Here is a 22,550-nt window from a genome sequence, read left to right on the forward strand (position 1 = left end):
TGAAGGATGTGTTACAATCCCAATCTCTTCTATTCCCTGGTTATTATTTCAGTCTTTCCTGCTCTGTATGGAGTGACCAAGAGTGAGTTTAACAGTTGTTCAGAATGAGCCTCTCTCCACTGATGATTTTGTGTTAATAGGAGGGGGAAGGGGAGCTGGGTCTGTACCAATGGGCTCTGGGTTTCAGCCAGGATCAGTGCCTTGCAGCAAGAGAAAGTAGAGGACTCAGAATGTTTCCTCTGTGTGCAGCAGAGCAATTTCCCTTACTTGGCTTCGTCTTCTCCAGCCTCCAACTCCAGAGGAAACRGGAAAATGAATTCCACTCTGTGTGCCCAATCTGCAAGAGTTGTGACATATCTCAGTCCTGGGCTGAAACTGATGTGACACATGTTTCCCTGATCCAGGCAGATTTTGGATCTGGCCCAGGGCTGTTCTAATCAAGTGTGGTTTCCAGAGAGAGGGCTGCTTTTTAAACTGAATATACTCTGGGACGTAGGGTGGTGTGTMCCACGACCAGCAGTGAAACCAGCTCTTCTCAAAGTGTGAATCACACGCATTCAAATCTCAAACACCTTTGAGTCCCTTCAGAGTTCTGTAAGCTAAAACCCAGCTACACCCCTCTTGGAAAGYTCCCTCTTGGGAAGTTCTGTGGGTTTTTTTCATCCTTTTTTACTAGTGGTCAAGTCAATCTTTCCCTAATCGAGTCAATCTTTCCCTAACATTATTTTTTCAAGTCAGCAGCTGATGCAGTCCCCCTAGGATTTTTATATATTTGGGAAAGGTGGGGAAACATGCAGCGAACCTGCATATTCTGCTGCAGCCCATATATGTTAGAGCACCTAGTATGGTGGGCCCTGGCCTGTAAAAATTACTGCATGATAAAGATTAACATGTTATAATAAAAACTGAAGGTCCCTGAGCTATTGATGCAGGAAAAACAAACACACACACACACACACACACACACACATATATATATATATATGTATATATTTCAAAGCACCCCTTCACCCAGACTTCTATTCTGTAAACTCCTTACTTTCACAAGTGTAGATCAGAAGAAACAGCACACCAGTCAGTCTGAGAGAGTTGCACCACTGTAAAATGGCAATAGGTGTGAGGGAAAAATTTGACTTAGAACCCTTCATTACAGGTAAAAAAAGATTTCCCAAGGTTTCAGATTGCGTTCCTGCTTCCTATTTTTTGGACTAATGAAATTTCAGATCTGGATTACAGTACTGGTCTCTAGACCCAGTAATATTACATTTAACTCTGAGTGATTTAATGACTGCTCAGTGGTGATTTTGGTTTCAGGTGAAGTGGTATTGGCCTCCAGCAATGCCTTAGGCTAAAAGCATCATATGTTAGCAAAAAAACATTAACCTGCCCCTCAAACCTCCTCATTATTACACTTATAGTTCTGTCAACCAACCTATGAGCAACTGGAGTCGCAACAGAGGGRGTTTTATTGTTATTTTTATATTCCCGTGAATATTAAAAAGAAAATATACTGGGAAAAATATGTATAAGATATCAGTAGATATAAATTCTAGACGGATGGGTAATTTTCCACCTCCCAATGTCTGCTATATTATCAGAATAAAGTTTTGATCAGAAAACAAGAAGAGTGAACATGTTTATTCAAATATTAAATAAAAAAGTGAATTAATTAGAGAATGTAAGACATCTGCAATCTTGGTCACGTGAGATTCCTAAGGAGATTTCTCATTTGGAAAGATTTTGGTTGATCAGTGAGATACTGATTGAGCCTAGTAAAGTGCCCCTTTCATTTTGCCCTTAAGCTTTTCTCTGCTTAACAGCATTTATATTTCTCAAGAGAATTTGATAGAAGAATTTGCARTGTCAGTTGCTCCCTTTCTTTTCCCAGTTGCTGGGGCTGGATGCAGGGAATGCTGCAATGCCTAGGGCATGYAGGCTCTCCTTCCTCAGAGCACTGGTCAGCAGCTGCTCTGCAGAAGAAACCTTTTGTGGCTGATATTTAGTCCAGTTCTCGGAGGGAGCAGGATCTCTGCAGCCCCTGTGTAGGAATGAGGAGCTCCTGGCGTGACAGAAGTGCTGGCCCTGTTATCTGTCCTATGAACAGTTCCCACCCTGGGCACTGATGGGRCTCTACAGCTTGGCCACCCCAAGGACGGAGGAGCTGCTCTGAAAGTTCTCCCAGGTAATGGAGGTAAATGTCCTCCTGAGGAAGGAAACGCATTTCCACTCCCCGAGGAAGAGGAAAGAGGGCATTTCCAACTGCKACCTTCCCCTGCTGCCTCAAAGAGACAATAGGGCCTGGACACTGTGAGGAAGGATTTCTAAGCCCCAGAAATGTTTTTCCAGATGCTAGCTTTGATTTCTTTCTTATGACCCCCTGAATATTCAAACCCAACATTTCTTCACCTATTGTCAAGATATTTGTAATGCTTCCCACTGYTGATACTTTGCACAGCTTTAGTGACAACTAAATTTATGTTGTCTTCAGGCAGAAGTGAAACTCATGCTRGCGCACTAACAGTTTAAGGATCATAAAGCAAACACTCCTCTTGTGGAAAGTAGTAGTTCACCAAGAATCCCAGCTTCACCTCCTCGGTGTAGTTCTTGTTTCTGCCTGCTGAGTTGTTTCCCAGATCCTGTCAGGACCAGGGGAATTTAGGAATGCACGTCATRAGAAGTGTTGGCTTGGAAATCAAGTGTCAAATATCAAGGTGACCAATGCCTACGTATTCCAAATCAAACAGCTTGGCTGGCCAGCAGATATGTTTGCACCACTGCTCTGCCAAGCTGGTTTCTCATGCTGCCACCCATGAGCTGAGGGCCATGAGGAGCATGGTGGAGGCACTCAGTTGACTCCACAGATCCCTCAAATTAGGCTCTCAAGGTCAGTGGCTACAGACACACTTGAATGGTCTCCTGTCAGACCAGGCTAATCCTGGAAGAGGAACTGTTTTGTGGCCTTTCTGTGTGGTGAGGCTTGATGAGAGCTCAGGAGCTGAGTGTAGGGCTTGATGGCTTGAGCTGTGGTTTGCTCTGCCCCACTGACTCCTTCATGACACAGTTATGCTCAAAGGCCAATGCACTTGGTGTGGGATGAGGTTTCCCAGGGTCTGCACTACCCTTGGAAAGAGTATTCAGACTGAGGTGTTCTTGAGATGTTTCTGAAATGAGAGTCTTCGTGAGACAGACTGACCTACTGAGGGCATTTAACCCCTAGCTCCCTCTCCTGCTCTTACCCTCCTTTTATCTTCTGCATCACATTAATTTTATTTAGGACTTCTGTCACTGCTGCAATGGTGGACTTAGCCAGTACTGAAAAGCCATGCAGACAGGCCCTTTAATCAGCTCTTGTATAGTACCCRGGTAAAAACATCAAAGATTTTAGATTTAAATGCTTTTATTGTCCCATTCTGTGTTATTTTAGCCAGGAACGTTTCTGGGGAGAAGAACTTCTCTCTTGGCAAGCCCCACCTCACACTACATTCATTTTCCCTGAAGTTTTGCCCACCATATTTTGGGCTTCACCAGTGGTTTTAGATCCAAAGTTCTTCCTGTGGCTTCAAAGCCTCAGACTGAAGCTGAAAACAGAGCTCAGCTGTTTATATACAAAATCAAATATGTAGTCACTCTGATGAAAAAAGACCCAACCTGGATTTCCACTGGGCATTAGCRTAACTCACATTCATTCTTTTTGACTGGGAACATAAAAAAGCCCCACAACACAAAGGAACCCAAGGGCTTTTAAAAGACTATGTTTTAAATACCACAGATGACAACTGCAATGATTCAAAAAATGGAGTCAATTTATCATTAGCCATTAATTACCAAATAACTCTATTTTCTCCTTATGCTTCATGTAGCTTAGACTTCTGCATAATTAGGATGAAAAATGGAGACAGAGTGAGTCTTGGATTTAAATGACATGAAGTCAGTATTCACTCAGAAGACCGGTAAAGATTTTTGAAAGGAYGAGACATTTAGGAGGGAAACATCAGGGAATGAAAAAACAAGCAGGCAGGCAAGCTTTTTTTGAGAGAAACTTGTCACAGGACAGTTTTAAGTTGTAGGCAACTGGAGTGTTCTGTTTTGTCAACTGTTTTTACACAAAGCTCCAAACATTGTAAAAATCTGTTTTCCTTCACACCTAGCATCGCTATGAGCTATATTGTAACCACTTTCACAGTGTGTTAGAGCCTGCCTCGGGGTTCCTTCGCAGCAGGTTTCAGCTGGAATGATTCTTTTTGTTTTTTATAATAATCACTCCATTCAAATGGAACAATCAGTATAAAAAAAATTATCACAAGCCRTCTTGGATAGAAAAATCTTGCCACAATAAACACGCTGAATGTTTTACAATAAGACATCAAAAATGGTGATCGAGGCTGAATAGCTGCTTGGAGCCGCACTTTGGATTATTCCTGTTGCAGTATTGTTTGACATTTGGTAGTGAAAGAGCATCAATTCCTAGTCATGGCAGCTGAGGCAGGGACTTAGTCATAGTTGTCTTCAAAGTAGATGCTGTGAGGTGCCCTCCCGTTCAGGGGCAGTGCTGGACATGCAGACCCCTGYACACCCTGCCCAGGCACTGGCTCTACCCCAGGCTACCCAGTCCATCTCTGAGCGTGGGTGTTTTGGAGTAGGATCAAACAGGGAAATGCGGGACGTGCTGGTGAGCGACAGCGGCTTGTGTGGCTTCTGGCAAGGCTGCGCCCACTCCATCTCTTGGCGCAGGGTGCTGGCAGCTGAATACCTTTTGTGATAACTCAATTAGCTGTGAAAAAAGCACAACAGCATTAGGATATTATGCTGATTGTTGCTTACCTCTCAAAGGAGTTTGTCATTTTCCATCATTTCTGGGTGGAACACATTTTCCCCCGTTCCTCACTCYGACCCCATTCTTCCAAGCATGGCCRTGTCCTTCYGCAGATCTTCAGCTGCCCACCTTCCCAATTGGCATGTCCGTGTGCCTACCTTGCTCTGCTTCATATTTGTCTTCTTCTGAGTCTGGAAATGCTAAAAGAAAACTTGGAACAATTTTTATTGTCAAACAAATCAATACGTGTGTCCTAAGAACTGAGCAGCGCCCTCAGAGCCCGATGGGGGCTTTGACTCCTGAGCGGCTGTTCCATGGGGGGTTACCCTCAGAAGGTGAGCAGAAGAGGAAGTGAAGAGTTGGTACAGACTCAAACTGATGGTTGCAAGAGGTCTCAGTCTGACCCACTGGGGCCACAGTTTCTCTGTACTCACAGGCATTGGATACATTAACAMTTGAGGTACAGCTCTTGCCCCAAAGTTTCTCTGCTCTTTCTCAGGCAACAGACTGCAGAAAGAGGGCCACTTGCAGAATTAGCATTGCAGGTGGGATCTTGAGGGGATTAGCTTTCAGGTGACATGCTCTGAAGAGAAGACTTATGGATGAATAAAAGGAGAAAAGAAGGGAGGGAGCAGGTTGCCACATTGCCCAATAAGCTCAGGAAGCTGGTGAGGGCAGCTGAGGCTGTTAGAGATAGTTAGCCACATAGTCCTGCAGGACACACAGATCTAGGTTTCTTTCCTTCTGACAGACTGGATTGTTCCCTAGTGTCCTGCCAGGAGTGCTCRCAGCCTGCGAGGGGGCCTGGGTGTCAAGGTGCCTCGGTGTCCGTGCAGTGGTGGCAGCTGAGTGTTCTGCAGAAGGTCTGACTGAGCTGTGTGTTAGAACACTCGCTGTGACTCATTTGGCTGTGTACGATAAACCTCTGTATGYGTGTTTCAAGCCACTTCCTTATTTCTAGATTTCTGCTGTGTCCAATGTTTGGCAGACTTCAAAAAACTTGAGCTCGTGCTGAAAACCATATGGCTGGTGTGTCGGGTTCTCACTTGGGTCCAAGGCAGGAGGGAGTGCAGGGGAGAGGCATTGTGTCCTCACCTTATGGCTTTTGGGATGGKGTGGGAGCCTCTGCCTCCATGCCTCACACATCCTGGCTGGGTGGCAGTGCTGGAAACTTCAGGAATTTCCCAGACCCWTCCAGGACCCAGTATGGGCTAAAACRATASGCAACCAGGGCCRGAACAGGATATAGGAAATGTGYAGTGRTGTTCTAGAAGCCAGAACATATGCYTGAGTGTATATAAAGAGACAGCAGTTGGATACCACAGTGAGAAAAGGAAGTAGGAACTACTCAGCAAAGTCGAATACAAGGGTTTTATGCCAGGAAGTGAGGCTTTGATAATCTTCAGCATCTGTTCAGCATCTTTGATAAAAGCCTGGTCCTCAGATGTGATTCAGCCTTTCCTCGTGCAAGGCATCCCCCAGTAGTGTTCTCCTGAGCAAGGAGAGGAGATTTGTCAGTCACTCTCTGGTTCTGGAGAAGCTGCAAATGGCATGTCTTTGCCCTAGTGACCACTTTCTTTTCTCTTGCTAAGCTTTACCATGGAGCTGATACTAGTCCAAAGCATTGTGTTAGGGTCACAGGYCCTCTTTCATCACAGCAGGGCTTTTTCCATTGCCACCCATTCCTGGTTTCCCTGATGTAGATGTCACTGCCAACAGGTGTTGCCAAGTGTATTTCTTAATGAAGAAGTGTGTGGTGCTAGATTATTCTTCAAAGGTTAGTGGTGCACTTCACCAACGTGTGAACTTTGTGCCTGCCTTTGACAGCTGATTGATTTAAGTATTAATTACCTGGTGCCTAAGTCCTGAGTGTGGCCCTTTTAGGTGCAGCAGGATCCTGTGTTGTGCCTGCGAAGCGGTCTCATTGCCGTGTCTGGACTCCACTTTGGATATTTCTATCAAAATAAAGATATGGATGCCAACAGGAATGGCTTTATTCACMCTCTTTGGGTTAGAGACATCTGAGCTTTAGAGGATCCCTCAACCCTGGCTTCCTTGGTGTTCCCGTATCGGGCACGAGTTGTGTTTCTGCTGATGCAGTGTCTTCTGAGTTGTCTCCTGGTGTGGATTGCTGTGTGTTTCACAGGAAAGCGGATAAACGATACCAAGCCATTGAGCTCATAAGTAGCACACTGGCAGCCCGCCACTAAAATATAAATACATTAAATGTACTGAAGGAATGTTCATTCTGTTGTTTAGCCTTGGATATGCCCCAGTTAGGTAAATTTAATCTTCTTGAGGGTTGTTGTGTTACAGCTGAATGAGATAGGCTGTTATCTTATTACTGATCTTTCTGTCATTCAGGATTCATGTTCTGGCTTTCATGGTGTGAGATGTGCTTGCCCCAGAGCAGTCCTGGAAGTGTTTTCCAAGGGACATGAAGGTGCACAGGGGATCTGTTAGCACCTTGCAAGTTTTGACCTCCTATCTCAGAAATGTTAATGCTCATTGTCAGTGACACCACTGCAGGTCCRACCTCCTGCTGGTAGAAATGTACAAAATGGTGGCTTTGCCTAGTTTGTTAGGAAATGTCTGTAACTCAGTCTTATAGCATTTATTTTCTTCCTGGGTATTTCTTCTGCGGCTCTTTCCAAAATCCCTGTCCGTGCCTTTGCTGCTGTTGAGGTTGGGAACACAGCTCTTGACTCCAGGGTGAGCAGGGAACCGTGTTAAACAACAGACCCAAAGCCAATGGGTTGCGTTGAAGAGGGGTCTCTTCATTGTTTTCCTCTAGTTCTGGGTCAGGCCCTCCAAATGGGACCCTACAGCATTAATGCTTGTGACTAATCCCACTGAAACCCAGGGAGCTGCTCCCATGTGTAAGCACTACCAAATCCAACGTGCAGTGTTAAAAAGCACTCTGCAACAGTTCTCTTGAYTGTGCAATGAAGGGAAGGGATGAGGCAGGAAAARGGAAGGAAAAGAAATACGTGAGCARAGAAATTCTGGGCTGGTTGTGAAGAGCAGTGATATTCTGTATGGAATGCAAGTACTTAAAATAATAAGACATCAGCTGTGTGTTTTATAGATAAGAAAATGTTATTTTAYTGAATGGAGAGATATATATGTTTCACCTATCACATCTGAACTAATCAGTGTAGGCTTTTAGAAGAAGCTGTAATTACTCTGAGCACATCATTAGTTAGAAGTAAAATGAATGATATTGCTCCATTTTATTACCTTTAGTGATAYAGCCATTTGTATCGTAAATTCATTGACCTCATCTTAAATGATCAATTCTGTATGACAGACTTGATTCATTAATTCTGAAGTGACATTTTTTTTCTCCTCCAGTAATTTCCTTATTGTTGTAGAGACTGTTTTTCTGCCTTTTAGTATGGTATTGTGAGGCATCATATTASCTTCATATTACCTTCATACGAGTCCCACATTTTTATACCTTTTATCTTAACTAAGTAGCACAGACTTATTGTTTGTGAATGTAAATAAAGAGAGAAAAACCAAAAGAAAATTACAAAATACATGAATGTAGGAGATGGACATTTTTCACYGATGCTGTAGCTTCAATGCTTTGAGATGTTTCATGAAATCAATGAGATAACTATTGAATATTTGGTCTATCCAGTATATTCAGAGGAACAGTTTTGCTGCCTTTAATTTCTGTGGCTTTAATTAATTTTATCTAGTGATAAAATATACAGAAGGGTCTGTGATCAATATGTGAGCAAGGCAGGCAGACTTCAGAGTTTCTCATTCCTCAGTGAATTATTGAAAACAGGAGAAATCAGTAGAGAATTTGTAAGCAGGATTTCTAAATATTTTACCCAGGAAGAGAAAATATTTGTTTAGCCAGGAGAGACACAGGAGCCCACTGGAGATAAACAAATCAATACAGCAATAATACATTGAAGCGTTTCAGTGAATTTTTMAAATGCTAACTAATAAAATTAAATTATTGGAAAAGACGCCACATTTTTTGTGGGGCTGTATTTCTCTTTCAGTCTCTTTAATTAAGGTCATGGACAGGGCTCTTCCTAGAAAGACAAGGAGACTGGGTTTGCKCTCTCATATTTCTCAGGTGCTTCTTCAGCAGTGGGCTTACAAGCTCGTTCACRTCCTTGTCCCAAAGGAAAGGCAATTCTTCCCGGCAGCTTTATCTGAAATCCTGCTCCATCCCTTACTGCAGGCACCTCTGAGGCCAGTCTCCACCTCTTCTTTCCACTGCAACTAGATGGTGATGGGCCAGGGTGGGCTTCATCCTGCTCYAGCCTGCCTCAGGAGCAGTCTGAGAGCTCTGAGTACCTCTTTGTGCCTCTCCTGGGCTGCATGTGGAGACCCTCTGCATCTTTGCCAGTCCTTGGGGCATGAGAATACCCTGCAAGTGCCAGGGGGAGTGTGGTGGAGTACATCCTGWTTCCATAYATGCAAAACAGATAGCATTTTGTGRCTACAGCAGTGAGCGGTCCATCAAAAATGACTTTAAGGTAAATTCAGTGGCTCCACTGAGTTAAATAGTACCTTATTACCTCATAGTGTAGACCCACTAATTCCCCTTTTGTCTGCTTGGAAAACAGTGGCAAGCCAGAAGATTTAAGGAGGTTGATTATAGGATGTTTCCTTYGTGTGTGCTGACTTGCCAGGTGGGTGGCACACCCCATAGCCATGCCAAATATGTGGGATGGTTCCGTGTCCACTGCTGTGTGTTTGCACTACTTGCACCAAGGGGTTGCCAAGCTCCAGAGCTGTCTGAGATGGCCACTGAGCCTTCCTGTGGGGAGCAGATGGAGAGCTGATACCCRGGAAAACCTAGGAGCCATTGGAAGTGTGGTTGGGAGTTGTCCCCTCTTTGCCCTGCTTGCTGCATGCTGCACTCCCGCTTTCCCATCTGCCCCACCCTCGGGGGGATGCATGCACCGTGGCACTGTGGGCATTTATCTTGTCACTTCTGTGCATTTGACAGCCTGGTTGTCCACATCTTTTAGGGTGTGACACTGTCACTGTGTGYTCAGTGAAGGGCATCAACTGGACTTGTTTGCACTGAGAAATTTCCTTCCTTGCAGTGGGGCATCATGTTGAAAATGYACCCTTGCTGATGCCACAGGCATCACCGAGCAGCACCAGCACCCCCTCTGCTTTATCTCCGTATGCCCAAACTAAAAATCTGGGTCCTGCATTCCCAAACTTCAGGAGTGATTTAGTAGTTGCTATTTCTCAGTTGATTTTTTTTTAGCTTGATTTAAATGTTGGGACAAAAGAGAGGAAATGTGTGCATGTGTGAGTGTGGGAATGGAGAGGAGATGGAGAGTGAAGCAGGAGGAAAACAAACAGCAACCTGATGGGATAACCAAAAGGTTGAGGAGTTAAATGGGCTAAAAGCTATAGCAAATAGTGTGTATRTGTGTATATATACATTAAAGATATATTACTGAAGACTCAAGAATGTCACCACTGTTTATATTAAAGGAAAGCTGAGAGTTAAATGAGATGGGTAATCAGATGCCCAGCATATGTTGTTTTGAATTGTTTATATGGCCAATAGTTATTAAAATTAATTATCCTTTTAATGCAGTCTTTTCACAATCATARTCTTCTTTGGGCTTTTTGGTGTTTTTTTCTTTCTTTGTACAAAAGATAGAGTCATTTCAAGACAAGCTAATATGGGCTACTTGGAAAAGGCAGAACAAACAATACCAGGATATATTCTGACATGGTCATAGGCTCAACATGCTGAGAGAAAGCACCAAAAATCTCTGTCAGTGGAGTATTTTGAGAACTAATGTAAATGACAAAAATGGGGGAGGGGGGGGTTTGTGTGTGTAAAATTCTGTCAAAAAAGTGAGGCACTGAAAATTCTGACATCTGTTTATCTGTTTATAGCTATGGCAAGATTACTCATATTAATTCTTGTTTAAAATGCCATATGAAGGAAAGGCATTTGTGCAAACAAGAGTCATATTTGAATTGTAGATCATGTCTTCACCATCTGTGAGAGCTGTTGGTGTTGCAAAATTAATGTGTTAATGAAATCACAATAATTTCTCTGAAGTAATGGATTCTGAAGCCTAGAATGACTATTTTTTGAACTTTGGTGTCTAGTGGTTTACAACTGGGAAAACCTTTCACAGCTTAATTAGTTCTGCAGCCTTATTTAAAAAAAATTGGCTGTGCCTTCACCACACCAATRGTAACACAGGAAAGGATTAAATGGAAAGCAGAGAAACAAAACAAAATTGAGCCTGCAATGCAAACTTTTTGCCGTAGTATTTGAAAAGTTGCTAAACAGGTCCTTGCTTGCCAAGAAGTTTTACTTAAAGTGACTTGTACACAAGAGTGGGCAAGCAGCTCAGAAAATAATTCCAGCTTGYTGAAACATCACAAATTGGGACTATTCGAACCTTACACAAATATCCTGACTTTTTCCAAGTTTCTCCTTGGAACAAAGGGCAAAGAATCAATGATGCTTTTTGCTTCGTGATGCCRTTTTGAAATACCACACTCTTTCCAACTTATTATTTGATACCCTTAGTAGAATACTAAATGTTACTGCGGGCTGCAGTTTTGCAGAAATGGTTTGCATTCACTTCCAGCAATTTTYGGAGTCCTTTTCCAGTTCTCACACTCCTTGTGTAGTATAGCATCTCAGATGGCACAGGCGTGCTTAGATTACCCCCAAGGAGTAATCACAGCCATACTCATATGGACTTTGCATASTTACATATGTGTGTTTTAACAGTTTATGCCAGCTGAGGATTCCTCTCTGTGCTATGGGTTTAAGGTATATAATGCATTGTATAAGGTAGAAGTGAGATCATGTGAGCCAGAAAAGGGAGTGGCATTCAATTCATTAATACGCTGAAGGAAAAAAAAAGTGCATTTTCACAAATGTAGCTTTTTTTTTTTCCCCTATTAGAAAAACAATGTATTTAGCAATTGAAAAATTGCTTTTAAAATAACAATATGAAGGGAAGATTGCTTTTCTTACCTGATTTGATTTTATTGCTGTGTTGTAGGTATGTGACTGGTGTAAGCACATAAGACACACAAAAGAGTATCTGGATTTTGGGGACGGGGAAAGAAGGCTTCAGTTCTGCAGTGCAAAATGTCTCAATCAGTACAAAATGGACATTTTCTACAAAGAGACACAGGCCAATCTTCCAGCTGGACTGTGCAGCACATTACACCCTCCAGTCGAAAATAAAGCAGAAGGCACTGGGGTGCAGCTGCTGACTCCAGATTCTTGGAATATACCGCTAGCAGATGCTCGGAGAAAAGCCCCATCCCCAGCGTCTGCAGCTGGCCAAATTCAAGGCCCTGGACCATCAGCGTCTACCACTGCCTCTCCGTCTGACACTGCCAACTGCTCTGTCACWAAAATCCCCACGCCAGTTCCCAAACCCATTCCCATCAGTGAGAATCCAAATATTCCGCCRGTTTCTGTCCAGCCACCTGCTAGCATTGTGCCTCCAATTGGTGTCCCACCTCGCAGTCCTCCCATGGTGATGACAAACCGTGGGCCAGTTCCTCTGCCCATATTCATGGAACAGCAAATTATGCAGCAAATCCGTCCACCATTTATTCGTGGGCCACCTCAYCACGCCTCAAATCCTAACAGCCCTCTGTCAAATCCAATGATTCCTGGAATTGGTCCCCCACCAGGTGGTCCCAGAAATATGGGTCCCACCTCTAGCCCCATGCACAGGCCAATGCTTTCCCCCCATATCCATCCCCCCACAACACCTACCATGCCTGGGAATCCTCCTGGCTTGTTGCCGCCACCCCCTCCCGGAGCTCCTTTGCCCAGTCTTCCCTTCCCCCCTGTCAGCATGATGCCAAATGGTCCCATGCCCATGCCACAGATGATGAACTTTGGATTGCCATCCCTYGCCCCACTGGTGCCACCCCCAACTCTACTAGTGCCATATCCTGTCATTGTCCCTTTGCCYGTTCCCATCCCCATTCCCATCCCCATTCCTCACATCAACGACTCCAAACCCCCCAATGGCTTCTCCAGCAATGGTGAAAGCTTCATTCCGAGTACCTCCAGCGAGACGCCTGGGGCAAAGCCAACCAATAGCTCTTCGTCCCCTCGAGAGTCCAAGCAAGGATCATCCAAATCATCTGACTCATCCCCGAGCTGCTCAGGCCAGTCCCTTAATCAAGCTCAAGTGCTTCAGGAGCACAGTAAAAATGAAGTTGTTGATTTGACTGTCAGACCTAGTAGTCCAGTGAACAGTAAATTTGGTTTCCCCAGCGTGCTACAGGGTCCACAGGACGGTGTGATAGACCTTACAGTAGGCCACCGCTCCAGGCTGCACAATGTCATCCACAGGGCTCTACACGCCCAAGTGAAGGTTGAACGTGAACCCAACAGTGTTGTGAATTTGGCTTTTGGTAGCTCGGACAAAAGGAACTGCAGTGACTGCAGGGACAACTGCAGCCCAGTTGACTCAAAAACATTACCGTGCAGTGACGGAGCTCACTGCTGTCCCGTCTCCTTGGCCTCTGGCACGCCGGGACTGGAAGCCGGCGCAGCGGTGTGCAACGTCATTGTGAATGGCACAAAGAGCACGGAGGGTTCCAAGAACCCGGAGCCGCCCCAGGAGCCGAAAAAGCTGCAGCCCCCRGAGGAGCTGGCGGTGAGCGAGCTGGAGTCTGTGAAGGAGAACAACTGTGCGTCAAACTGCCACCTCGAGGGAGATGCCGGCAAGAAGGCTGGGGAGGAGCCCCTGGCCGGGGGAGACAAACAGGACCCGAACCTTAACAATCCGGCGGACGAGGACCATGCATACGCTTTGCGGATGCTGCCCAAGACAGGTTGCGTGATCCAGCCTGTGCCAAAACCAGCAGAAAAGACTGCTATCGCGCCGTGCATTATCTCAACGCCAATGCTCAGCACAGGGCCAGAGGATCTGGAGCCACCATTGAAAAGGAGGTGTCTCCGAATTCGAAATCAGAATAAGTAAAGGTTTGTGTGATCACTACTGCCTTCTGTGTCAGAATTCAGTATTTTCAGGTATGAGGTTGAACTCATGTGGATGTGGTCTTTATAAAACAAAAAGGTACAAATTCCAATTTATGGGCACTTTCAGAAAACTACTGGTATTTGTGTGTTGGTATTGGTTTTTGTGTTGTATTGCATCTGTACATGTCAATACTCCATTCATCAGCAGCCTCATTACACTTTTGCCCACAGAACATTTTGTKATGGTTCTGGCTGTGAAGTTATTGTGCTGTGTATGTCAAAGTCAGTGGTTTTCTGCCTAGAATATGGTTTAGGTCTGGGTCATTAATCTGCTTACTTATTCCAGCTGAGTTACACAGCAACTCAAGCCTTCATGATGACTGAAATTGCCCTGCAGCATAGCATAGAGCCAGATGACCCAGCTGCTTCCTGCTAGCTYAGATCCAATGGACTTAGCAAATGGTCACCTCCAACTATCTTTGGTTTGCCTCCAGCCCGCACCCTGCCTTTCCACTGGAGTTCAGTTCTCTGAGGACKGAACTCCCTCTCCATGAGCTTTCCTTTCTCATGTATTAGTGCTTAGGGACTGCCTGTTGTTTGGGACCTGCCCACTATAGATTATTGCAGCAAAGCCTCTGCCATGGGGCTTTGCTGCCTATCTGCCTTTGGTGCAAGTCTCCCACCTGAGAAGAGCAGCTGAGATTTCCCCCAGCCCTGTGCTTGGTATGCATGTGTAGTTCCTGGTAGGAAACCAGGAAACCTAGCAAAGCAAGGTGGAGATAYGGGTAACTCCACCAACCCCCATGGCTTGAATGACAATGCTGCAGATGCAGAAACCTCTCATCCTTCATTCCCAAYTCCCAGCTTACTGAATCCCTCTGATAAAACAGCATCTTTGTAAAACTCTTAATTTAATACAGGTTTCATGCTTSAAACCTGTGAGCAACAAACTGTTAAGGATTCTTCCCTATCCAGCCATCCAGGAGCCACCCTGGCAGTCACTTTCACACCACCTGAGCTGGGACAGAAGCCCCTCCRCAGCTACACACCCCACACTCACACAGTCAGACTAGGTTTCTCCACCAGCCCAACCCCAGGTTTTCCATAGCAGAGTTCTCAGATGTCCCAATCCTTAAAATAATTTCATCGTGGGGCARTAACTAAACAACAAAACAACAGCTSGAGCTGATGCCTTTGAGAAGGGATCCAGAACAAAGGAACCCCTGGGCTTTTATACCTTTTATATCTTTTATACCCTCATAGTCTAAGCATGARTAAGTCWGGGGGTTGTTGGTGGTGTCTGSTCACCTGGCTGGGCCACAGGTCCCTGTGTCCTTTGTGTATGGAAAAGATCAGCTCCCATTCCTGTCCTCTTGCCTGGTGCTCAGATTGGGGTTTCTGCTCCCCCAGAGCTCAACCTGCRGCTGGCACTGGYACTGCARCTGCAYACTGAGCTACCTGCATGAATGTATTCCTTCACAAAACGAATGGAATGGAATTTGTTTAGATTCACCAGCACGGAGAGCTTCTTTCAGGAAAAGGGGAAATGGTGGGTGTTGCAAGAAATCTGTTCAGCAGTAAAATACTGATGGCTTGCCGGATGTGGCTTGGTGACATGCCAGATTTCATTACAATCCATGGAATATTCTGTAGCCTCCAGTAAATCCCTGTCCCTGGTAGCACAAAGAGTGACTGCAGTGGTGTTTGGCACCTACAGCCACAGAGAGCAGCAGCAGGCTGTGTAATCTGGGCCATTGCRGTATCTCCCTGCTCCATCGGTGTGGGCTAACTGCACCATCAAAGATATCTAGCACAGTCAGGACTCCCTTCTCATTTGTTAGCTCTGCATTCCCTGTGCTGGCTGCGGGGACAGAAACATTACTTCCCTTGATCACCAACAGTATTTATTTACTCTCTTCGGTGGAACACAACCATTATTCTCTGCTCTCAGCATGTGCTGACACATTTAAAAGAAACACTAATAAGAATAGAGGAGACCCATCACATTCTTGGACTAATAACCAGCATAAGCAATAACTCAGAAGTCAAATGAATATTTAAAATCTTTACACAYCCCTACTAGTGGGGATCCCCCTACCCACCCCTGAGATATGGATGGAATGCATGTCCCTCAGCAGTGATACCTTTATTACAAACCCCAGTGTTACCTTTGGAGCTTGAAAGATTCTCTTCATAAATATATTCATGCTTCTACCTAGGGKTAGTGATTTGATCTAGTGAGAAGACCACTATTTGGCTGTATCCTTTTTATAGCATTTTAGGAGTGCCATGGTTAACCCTTCCTTCCCCACCTCACGAAGCTCCTCATAGCTGCTTATTTCAAGGCAGTGCTAGCAGACTTGCACATTTATGTGCTTACTCTGTGGTCAAAGACAGGCTGGTTCTTAGCATCTATTTCTGCTAGCCTGCACCATCCATGCTGCAGCAATGCCACCTTTTCAGGGTCCCAATCCCAAGAGGAGTTTCATGTCATTTAACGCCAGATCTTAAACCCTCAGAGGGAGTTCTGACTTCACCAAGTTGTATTTTTGCCTGTTGACCTGATTATTCATGACATCAGTTCATGGATAGTGTTTGAGAGAGGAAGTGGGCAAACTGAAYAAGCTGCATTGGAAAGACAAGAAGGATTCTTTATCATTCAGTTACTGTCCTCAGCCCTTTGTGTTCTCTAAATGTTGATTACTGCCACTGTGATTATCCTCAGGAATAACAATTTYCCCTTTCATCCTGAATTTTACGTATTTCTTTGCCTCAGTGTAAGGCTTGTTTTAGAGGAAAGTTTTCAGGTTGCCAGGCAAGATTAATCTGACCCAATACAGACATCTGGAATGAAGATGCAGCTGAGCTAATTGTCTAAACTCTCTTTAAAATCAACCTAGAGGAGCAGGCACTTCAAAGGCACAGCTGAGCTCATCCCAGAGTCAACAACTAAGACAGCTCAGATGAATTGTGCCCTAGGAGTGGCTATTTCTGCCTGCAGTGAGGGACRCTTAGGGTGACTGGCACAGACACGGATGTCCACACAGACACTGGAACATCAGAAGCTCAGCCTAGGCGTCTGCTGTACCTCTGGTGCTTGTGCCATAGCATGGCATGGTGCTGGTTATTAGTCAGTCTGTGTTCATCCCCTCATTCCTCCAGAAAAAGAAAAGAAATAGCCTCTGTGCAGAAGMGATGTGAGAGCAGGGTCCTTGTGTGCTCCAGGGGAAAGGGGATACTTGGAATACTCTGCAGAAATAAACAGCATGGTAATCATCTCATTCCAGTGGGTACCTCAGTGACACACGGGCGGGTTTTGAGCCACTCAAGGCACGCACAAGCGATTTGTGCAGCTCTGATGATTGATTTGAGGTGAGGACTCTGTGGTTTCATGCAGAACCCTTCTTTTGCTATTCCACTCTTACTTGTAGTCAGCCTGGGGGAGCAAAAAGGCTCCTTGGTTTTCTGCCCTCCCTGCCTGTCAGGACTGTGCAGGGCTCAGAGCCTGTCTGGGTCTATGCAGAGGAGGCAAGAGGGGGAGGAGAACATCAGGGCAGCCTCTTGTACCTCAGCCCCAATCTCTGCCTTGGCCAYGGGTTAGTTCTTGCTGCCAAGCCTAGGGAAGCAAGGCGGTAAAACCCTATTCCTTTGGCAATCCAGTGTGGGGAGGATGCCTTAAGAGAGGCTCCCAACTTCACAGAAATTCTAATAAAAAGCAAAGAGGGTAGAAGCTGCACTAACAAATGTGTTGATTTGAGCCCTTGGAGGTTTGTATTGATTGCACTGGTCACACTAATCTGGGAGAAAAAAATTCCAGCCAAATGTCTTTTTCTCTCTTGCTTCTCACCTACCCTAATTGGAAAATCTGAACATATTGCCCTAATGTGCAACTTTTCCTGGATTTAATTTCCCATCAAATTGTGTGACATAGAAGGAAATTAGCCAAATATTTTTACGCTAGAGTTCTGGACAGACAGATTGAATTCATGTAATAGCAACATGGACTCTCTAAAAAGGAATCAATGCAAGTGTGACCTTTTCGGGCAAGTTGCCAATCTCTGGATTATTTAATGTACCAATTACTTGATTATTGAAAGTGCTAATCAGCAACATAATCCTTGATGTTAAAGTTTAGTGTCTCCATCAGGACGTGAACTGTCAAGCTGTTCTAGCTTGATGCAATTTGAAGAACTAGCAAAAGATGTCTCAGTGCCAAAGTCCTGCTATGATAAAGAAACGAAGCTAGGAAGAATATTCTGTTTAGTGTTATATTTTCAAGTTCGAGCAACGTGAGTTTCTAAAATTAGCAGCGTTAGTGTTGCCTGCCTACATGCTTTATGCCCTGGTGGGATCAGTTTTAACCCSCCAGCTTTGATGTCAAGGTTTCCTAAAGCAAAGAAATGAAAACACTGAGGTCTGCTTGGATTCAACATGATAGCTATGTTAAACTAAATGAGAAAAYGAAGTGACACATGCTAAACTCACARCTAGCTTCTGTGTGTGTGTACGTGTGTGTGTTGAGTAATCCTGTGTTGGGGACAGAGGGGCAAGGAAAGGAAGGCGTTTTTCTGCTTGTTTCAGCAGAATTTCTTCCTGAAGTAATGGAAATAGGAGGTGTAAGGCCACCTACAGAGCCAACCTGTATGTCCTGGGGTCAGCATCTGCTGAGTGACAGGCCCAAACCTTCAGCTGTCTAGTCCATACATTGWACTGATAAAAATATACAGCATGCACAACACTCAGTTCAGAGCAGAAGTAATATATATCCCACTTCTCTGCCCATAATGGTCCAGTACAAGATTTCCTGCTCTGGTCTGGATTCCTGAGGCAAATGGCATAGCTATTAACCTCCTTTTTTTTTTTTTCTTTTTTGCCTAAGAGATTTTATCTCTCCTCTGTCACTGTGGTATCTATCTGCCAACATCTTACCTCTGCCTGGCTTGCTATGATCAGGACAAAATTTGACCTTAAAGATATGTTTGAAAACAAATTTTCTGTATTTGAACACATTTCYATGCTAGTCATCTTTGTTGACACGGTACTATGGGCCAGAGCCTTAGCAAATTTTAACTGGATATCATTCTACTAATGCCAAACTAATTTAAATCAGCAGAGTAATTGGACTCATACACTTAACACCTACTCTTCTGCTTCACAAGTTTTCCTTCACCTGGCTTCTTATGAGCCTACAGAATTTTTCCATTTATTTGAAGGAGGAGAGGAGAGACTTTTAACACCACAAAGCCTTAAACACATCTGCTTGGAACTGAAGCCTTGCCCTTGAGAGCTGCCTGTCTCTAGCAGTGTGTTTTTACGTTTCAAAATTGCGTGCATACCTTCTCAGGTATATTAAATCAGAAAAAGGATTTCCCAGGGGAAAAAAAATAGGAAAAAAAATTTCTCAAAATAGTAAAGTATAAAATGACATACTTCCAGGGTAGCTTTCAGCTCCCACATCTTGCTGCCGGGGTGTGGGAGTGCTAACTTCCGTCTCAGTGGCAGTAAATAGCAGGCTCGTGGTACGCTGCCATAGATCGCTGCACACTCKTTGAATCAAAGGAGCAAGTGCTGATTTCTGATGGGCTCCTCCTGCTTTTCTGTAAAACCTCCTAGGGCATATGTTTCAAATATGAAATCTGATTCTTGAGCTCAGTTTAGAAAATAGCTACACCTGGTCTGATTTGTAAGGGTAATAAGCATCTAGGGCTGTTAGCAAACAAAASACATGGCCAGAACTTCAGACAGCAAAAAAAAAGCATAGATCAGTTGACAGATCCACAGAAATGTGCAGAACCTGTGACTTCTACAAACTGCAGTCTACCTGACAGCTCTCACRACCTCAGACCACAGATCTCAGAGATCATTTTGGTGCTTACTTGCCATTATTAGTTTTAATTGTCTTATGAAATTAAAATCATTTGACCTGAAATAAGCATCTCATCCACACCATTGCCTAAACTGGTACAACCCACATTCATATTGAAACGATGCGTTACTCCTAATTCTTTTCCAGGCTTCAGAGACTGCTCAGGCACTCTCATACATACAAGGTRTAATGCTGCTCTCATTTAAGTTAGTTCAAAGCAGGTTTGGCCACACTCAGAAGTGTTAAGTGTGAAACAACCGTATGGGGAGACTCGGGCTCTCCATCAGCCTGTCCTTGTGCTGTCGAGCTACCRAAGTCAGCGGTGCAGGGAAATTTTATGGGGGTGGGGAGGAAAGCACAACTCRTAATTAAATACAGAGTCCCTAACAACAAAGAGCACAGTAAAAGAGACTCTTGTAAAAACACTTGTAAAAACATCATCTAGACAACGATTGCCTTGGCATGCAGGGCCAAGATGCGGGATGGTATGTGCCTGATTGCCACTGAAATCTGATGAGGAGCTAAGCACCTCGCAGCCTTTGTGAATCTTGACCCTGAAACACCATGGCCAACTTCAGTGTGGAGCAGTGAGCTCTGAACAACCGTGAGGAGCTTACAAACAATTTTTCAGTATTACAAGCAATACCTGAAAGTGGGAGAGAAAGGARTGAAACACTTTTGAGGACTGTGGTTGTGCAAAAGTTGGACATTGTCAAGCCATAGATTTTAAGATGACATTAAATTCCTCTTTAAAAAACACTATGGAAGATTGAAGCAAAGTAGAAACAAAGCTCTTTGAGCAAGAAGTCAGGAGGAAATCAGATGGTGGCAAACAAGGCTTTCTGAAGCARTATTTGTTTCCAGATTACCTGCTGAATCTCTCCTGTTTGTTCTTAGGTCCCATAAAGAAAAATAGGCAATGTAAGCATGTTTCTGGGTGCCTCCACTAGTCAAGGTTTCATGCCTGAGACCTCCTAATCATGACCTTATTTACATTATTTTGATAATGAGCTGCACTGCACTCGCAGGACTGAGAGTTGTGTTTGGAAACACGTGTGATCATTTCGTGAGAGCCGTGAATYGAAGTAACCTCTAACATTCTGCAGAACCCTCAACTATTTAATGTTTGCTTCAACCATGAAAATTACAGCTGATTAAATATCTGGGCTTGATCCTGCTCAGCACTGTGTGCACTCAGTTCTCGGTGCCTCTAATGCAAGCTGAAGGCCCTCGGCACATTACAAATCGAGGTCCTGCCTCCGACTCCTTCGCAAGGCTTTRCTTCCCCAGACGCAACTTTGGTATTTGAAAAGAATGGTATTCCTGTTCAACATGTGTCTCAATTTGTAATGATATCCGCCCTGCAGCTGGCTTGCTTTTCCAAGTGTTTCTGAAGCATTGCTGCCTTAAATTCGAGCCAACCTTCAATAACAAATTATCTAAAGGCAAAGAGGCTGAGCTGCTTTTGCTGAGCGGACACCCTCACTCCCTGCTGTGCTCCATCTTCCAGTCCCAGTTTTGGGCTTTCATGCTGTGTAATGTAATCATCTTCTATGGAGGCARATATTAAAAAAAAAAWAATTAAGAAATAGGGGGTTTAGGGATTGGGTAGTGTTGAGTGAAATAGCTATGGAGTTCTGACCTCTCTGGAAAGATCTGCATCCCATCATCAGGCGATTGATATTGAAACCTATGGTTAGAGCAATTTTCAGCTATTTATTTGGAGCCCRCGTGGTTAAATGTAAAACTTTGTGTTGCCTGCTTATGCTCCAAATATTTATAAGGTTTCATGAACCACTTGTGCTGCCACTTCTAAGTTCCTTATCCAAAAAGAGGAGAAAAAGGCCCTTTCCCACAGGAATTCTCCAATGGAGAGAAGCTTGAACATGACTAGAAAAGATACATTGCAAAGTCACTGAAAATATGAATTCTGGCCCTCAATTTCAAAGACCAGTTAAAATGACAATTCAGTTTTATTTGAAGCAGTTTACCAATTGTTGCTGAAATGGTTATCTTGGTGGTAAAAATATTGCTCCTGTCTTCTTGTGGGGGGAAATAGAGAAATTCTAAAGCAGTGTTTGGGCCCAATGCAGGTTTTTCAGTGCGCAGCATTGCTGGACAAAAGGGAGATGCCCTAAAGTGCCTGGCACTGCTTTGTGGTCTGTGCCARGTCTCACCCACTTGCTCCTTATGGTGGGTTTTCCCTCTTTCTTCTCCCACAATATAATCCACATGATATTTTTGCCACCTGAGCATGCCCCCTTGTTTTTGGATGAGTCTGCATCTGCTCTTGCTTAGACTTGAAAAGAACCAGGACAAGAGCTGTGAAAACCAGGGAGAAACCCCATGGGGACAGTGCCAGGCACGCAGTCCTGGATTGTTATGGACAGTGGAATTGTTCATGGGAAAATGGGAAAATGTTGATTGCTTCCTGATACAGGATTGCTTCCTGAAACTTTTCACTAGGAAGATTCATTGCTGTTTCAGAAAGTTTTGTTACTATAATCGTTATAATTTTGTGGCCCACGGTAACATTTTAGGTTAAAAAGCCAGTCCCAGGTATAGCCCAGGTGAGGGGAACTCTCCCAGGGAGGTACAGCCTGTGGCTCAGCAAGACACCCATCTTCACCATCCTGAATACCACTGCCAACAGTGAAACTGCCTTTCTCTGGCTGTTTAATTGGAAAGATCAGGTTGAATAAGAAAATTGAGAAGCATCTTAGAATAGCCAAAARCCTAGTGGTTTGGGTGCACAAGAGACCACTGAAATGCAAGTTGAAGGTCCTGTTCTGATTCGGGCAAAATTGGAGGTTTAAGGAAGGGTTATCACATCACAGTGATTGCCTGTTTTCAGAAAAGAAGAGTAGAAACTGTCTGGATTTTTTTTT

At 44.3% G+C, this 22,550-nt stretch overlaps 1 protein-coding gene across 2 annotated transcripts in view; it reads left to right on the top strand.

The window, feature by feature from the left end:
• The window catches only part of SOBP (sine oculis binding protein homolog), a 109,809-nt gene that overhangs the window by 83,399 nt on the left and 3,860 nt on the right, over positions 1-22,550 (top strand). For both annotated transcript variants that reach the window (XM_057390137.1, XM_057390138.1), the window contains one exon: positions 11,845-13,799. In XM_057390137.1, coding sequence (XP_057246120.1) covers positions 11,845-13,797 — 1,953 coding nt within the window. In that variant the 3' untranslated portion in view covers positions 13,798-13,799. The remainder of the gene's footprint in view (positions 1-11,844; positions 13,800-22,550) is intronic.

The sequence above is a fragment of the Malurus melanocephalus genome, unplaced genomic scaffold (assembly GCF_030028575.1).
Source record: "Malurus melanocephalus ecotype Western Australia unplaced genomic scaffold, MMel_1.1 scaffold_23, whole genome shotgun sequence".
Lineage (NCBI taxonomy): Eukaryota > Metazoa > Chordata > Aves > Passeriformes > Maluridae > Malurus > Malurus melanocephalus.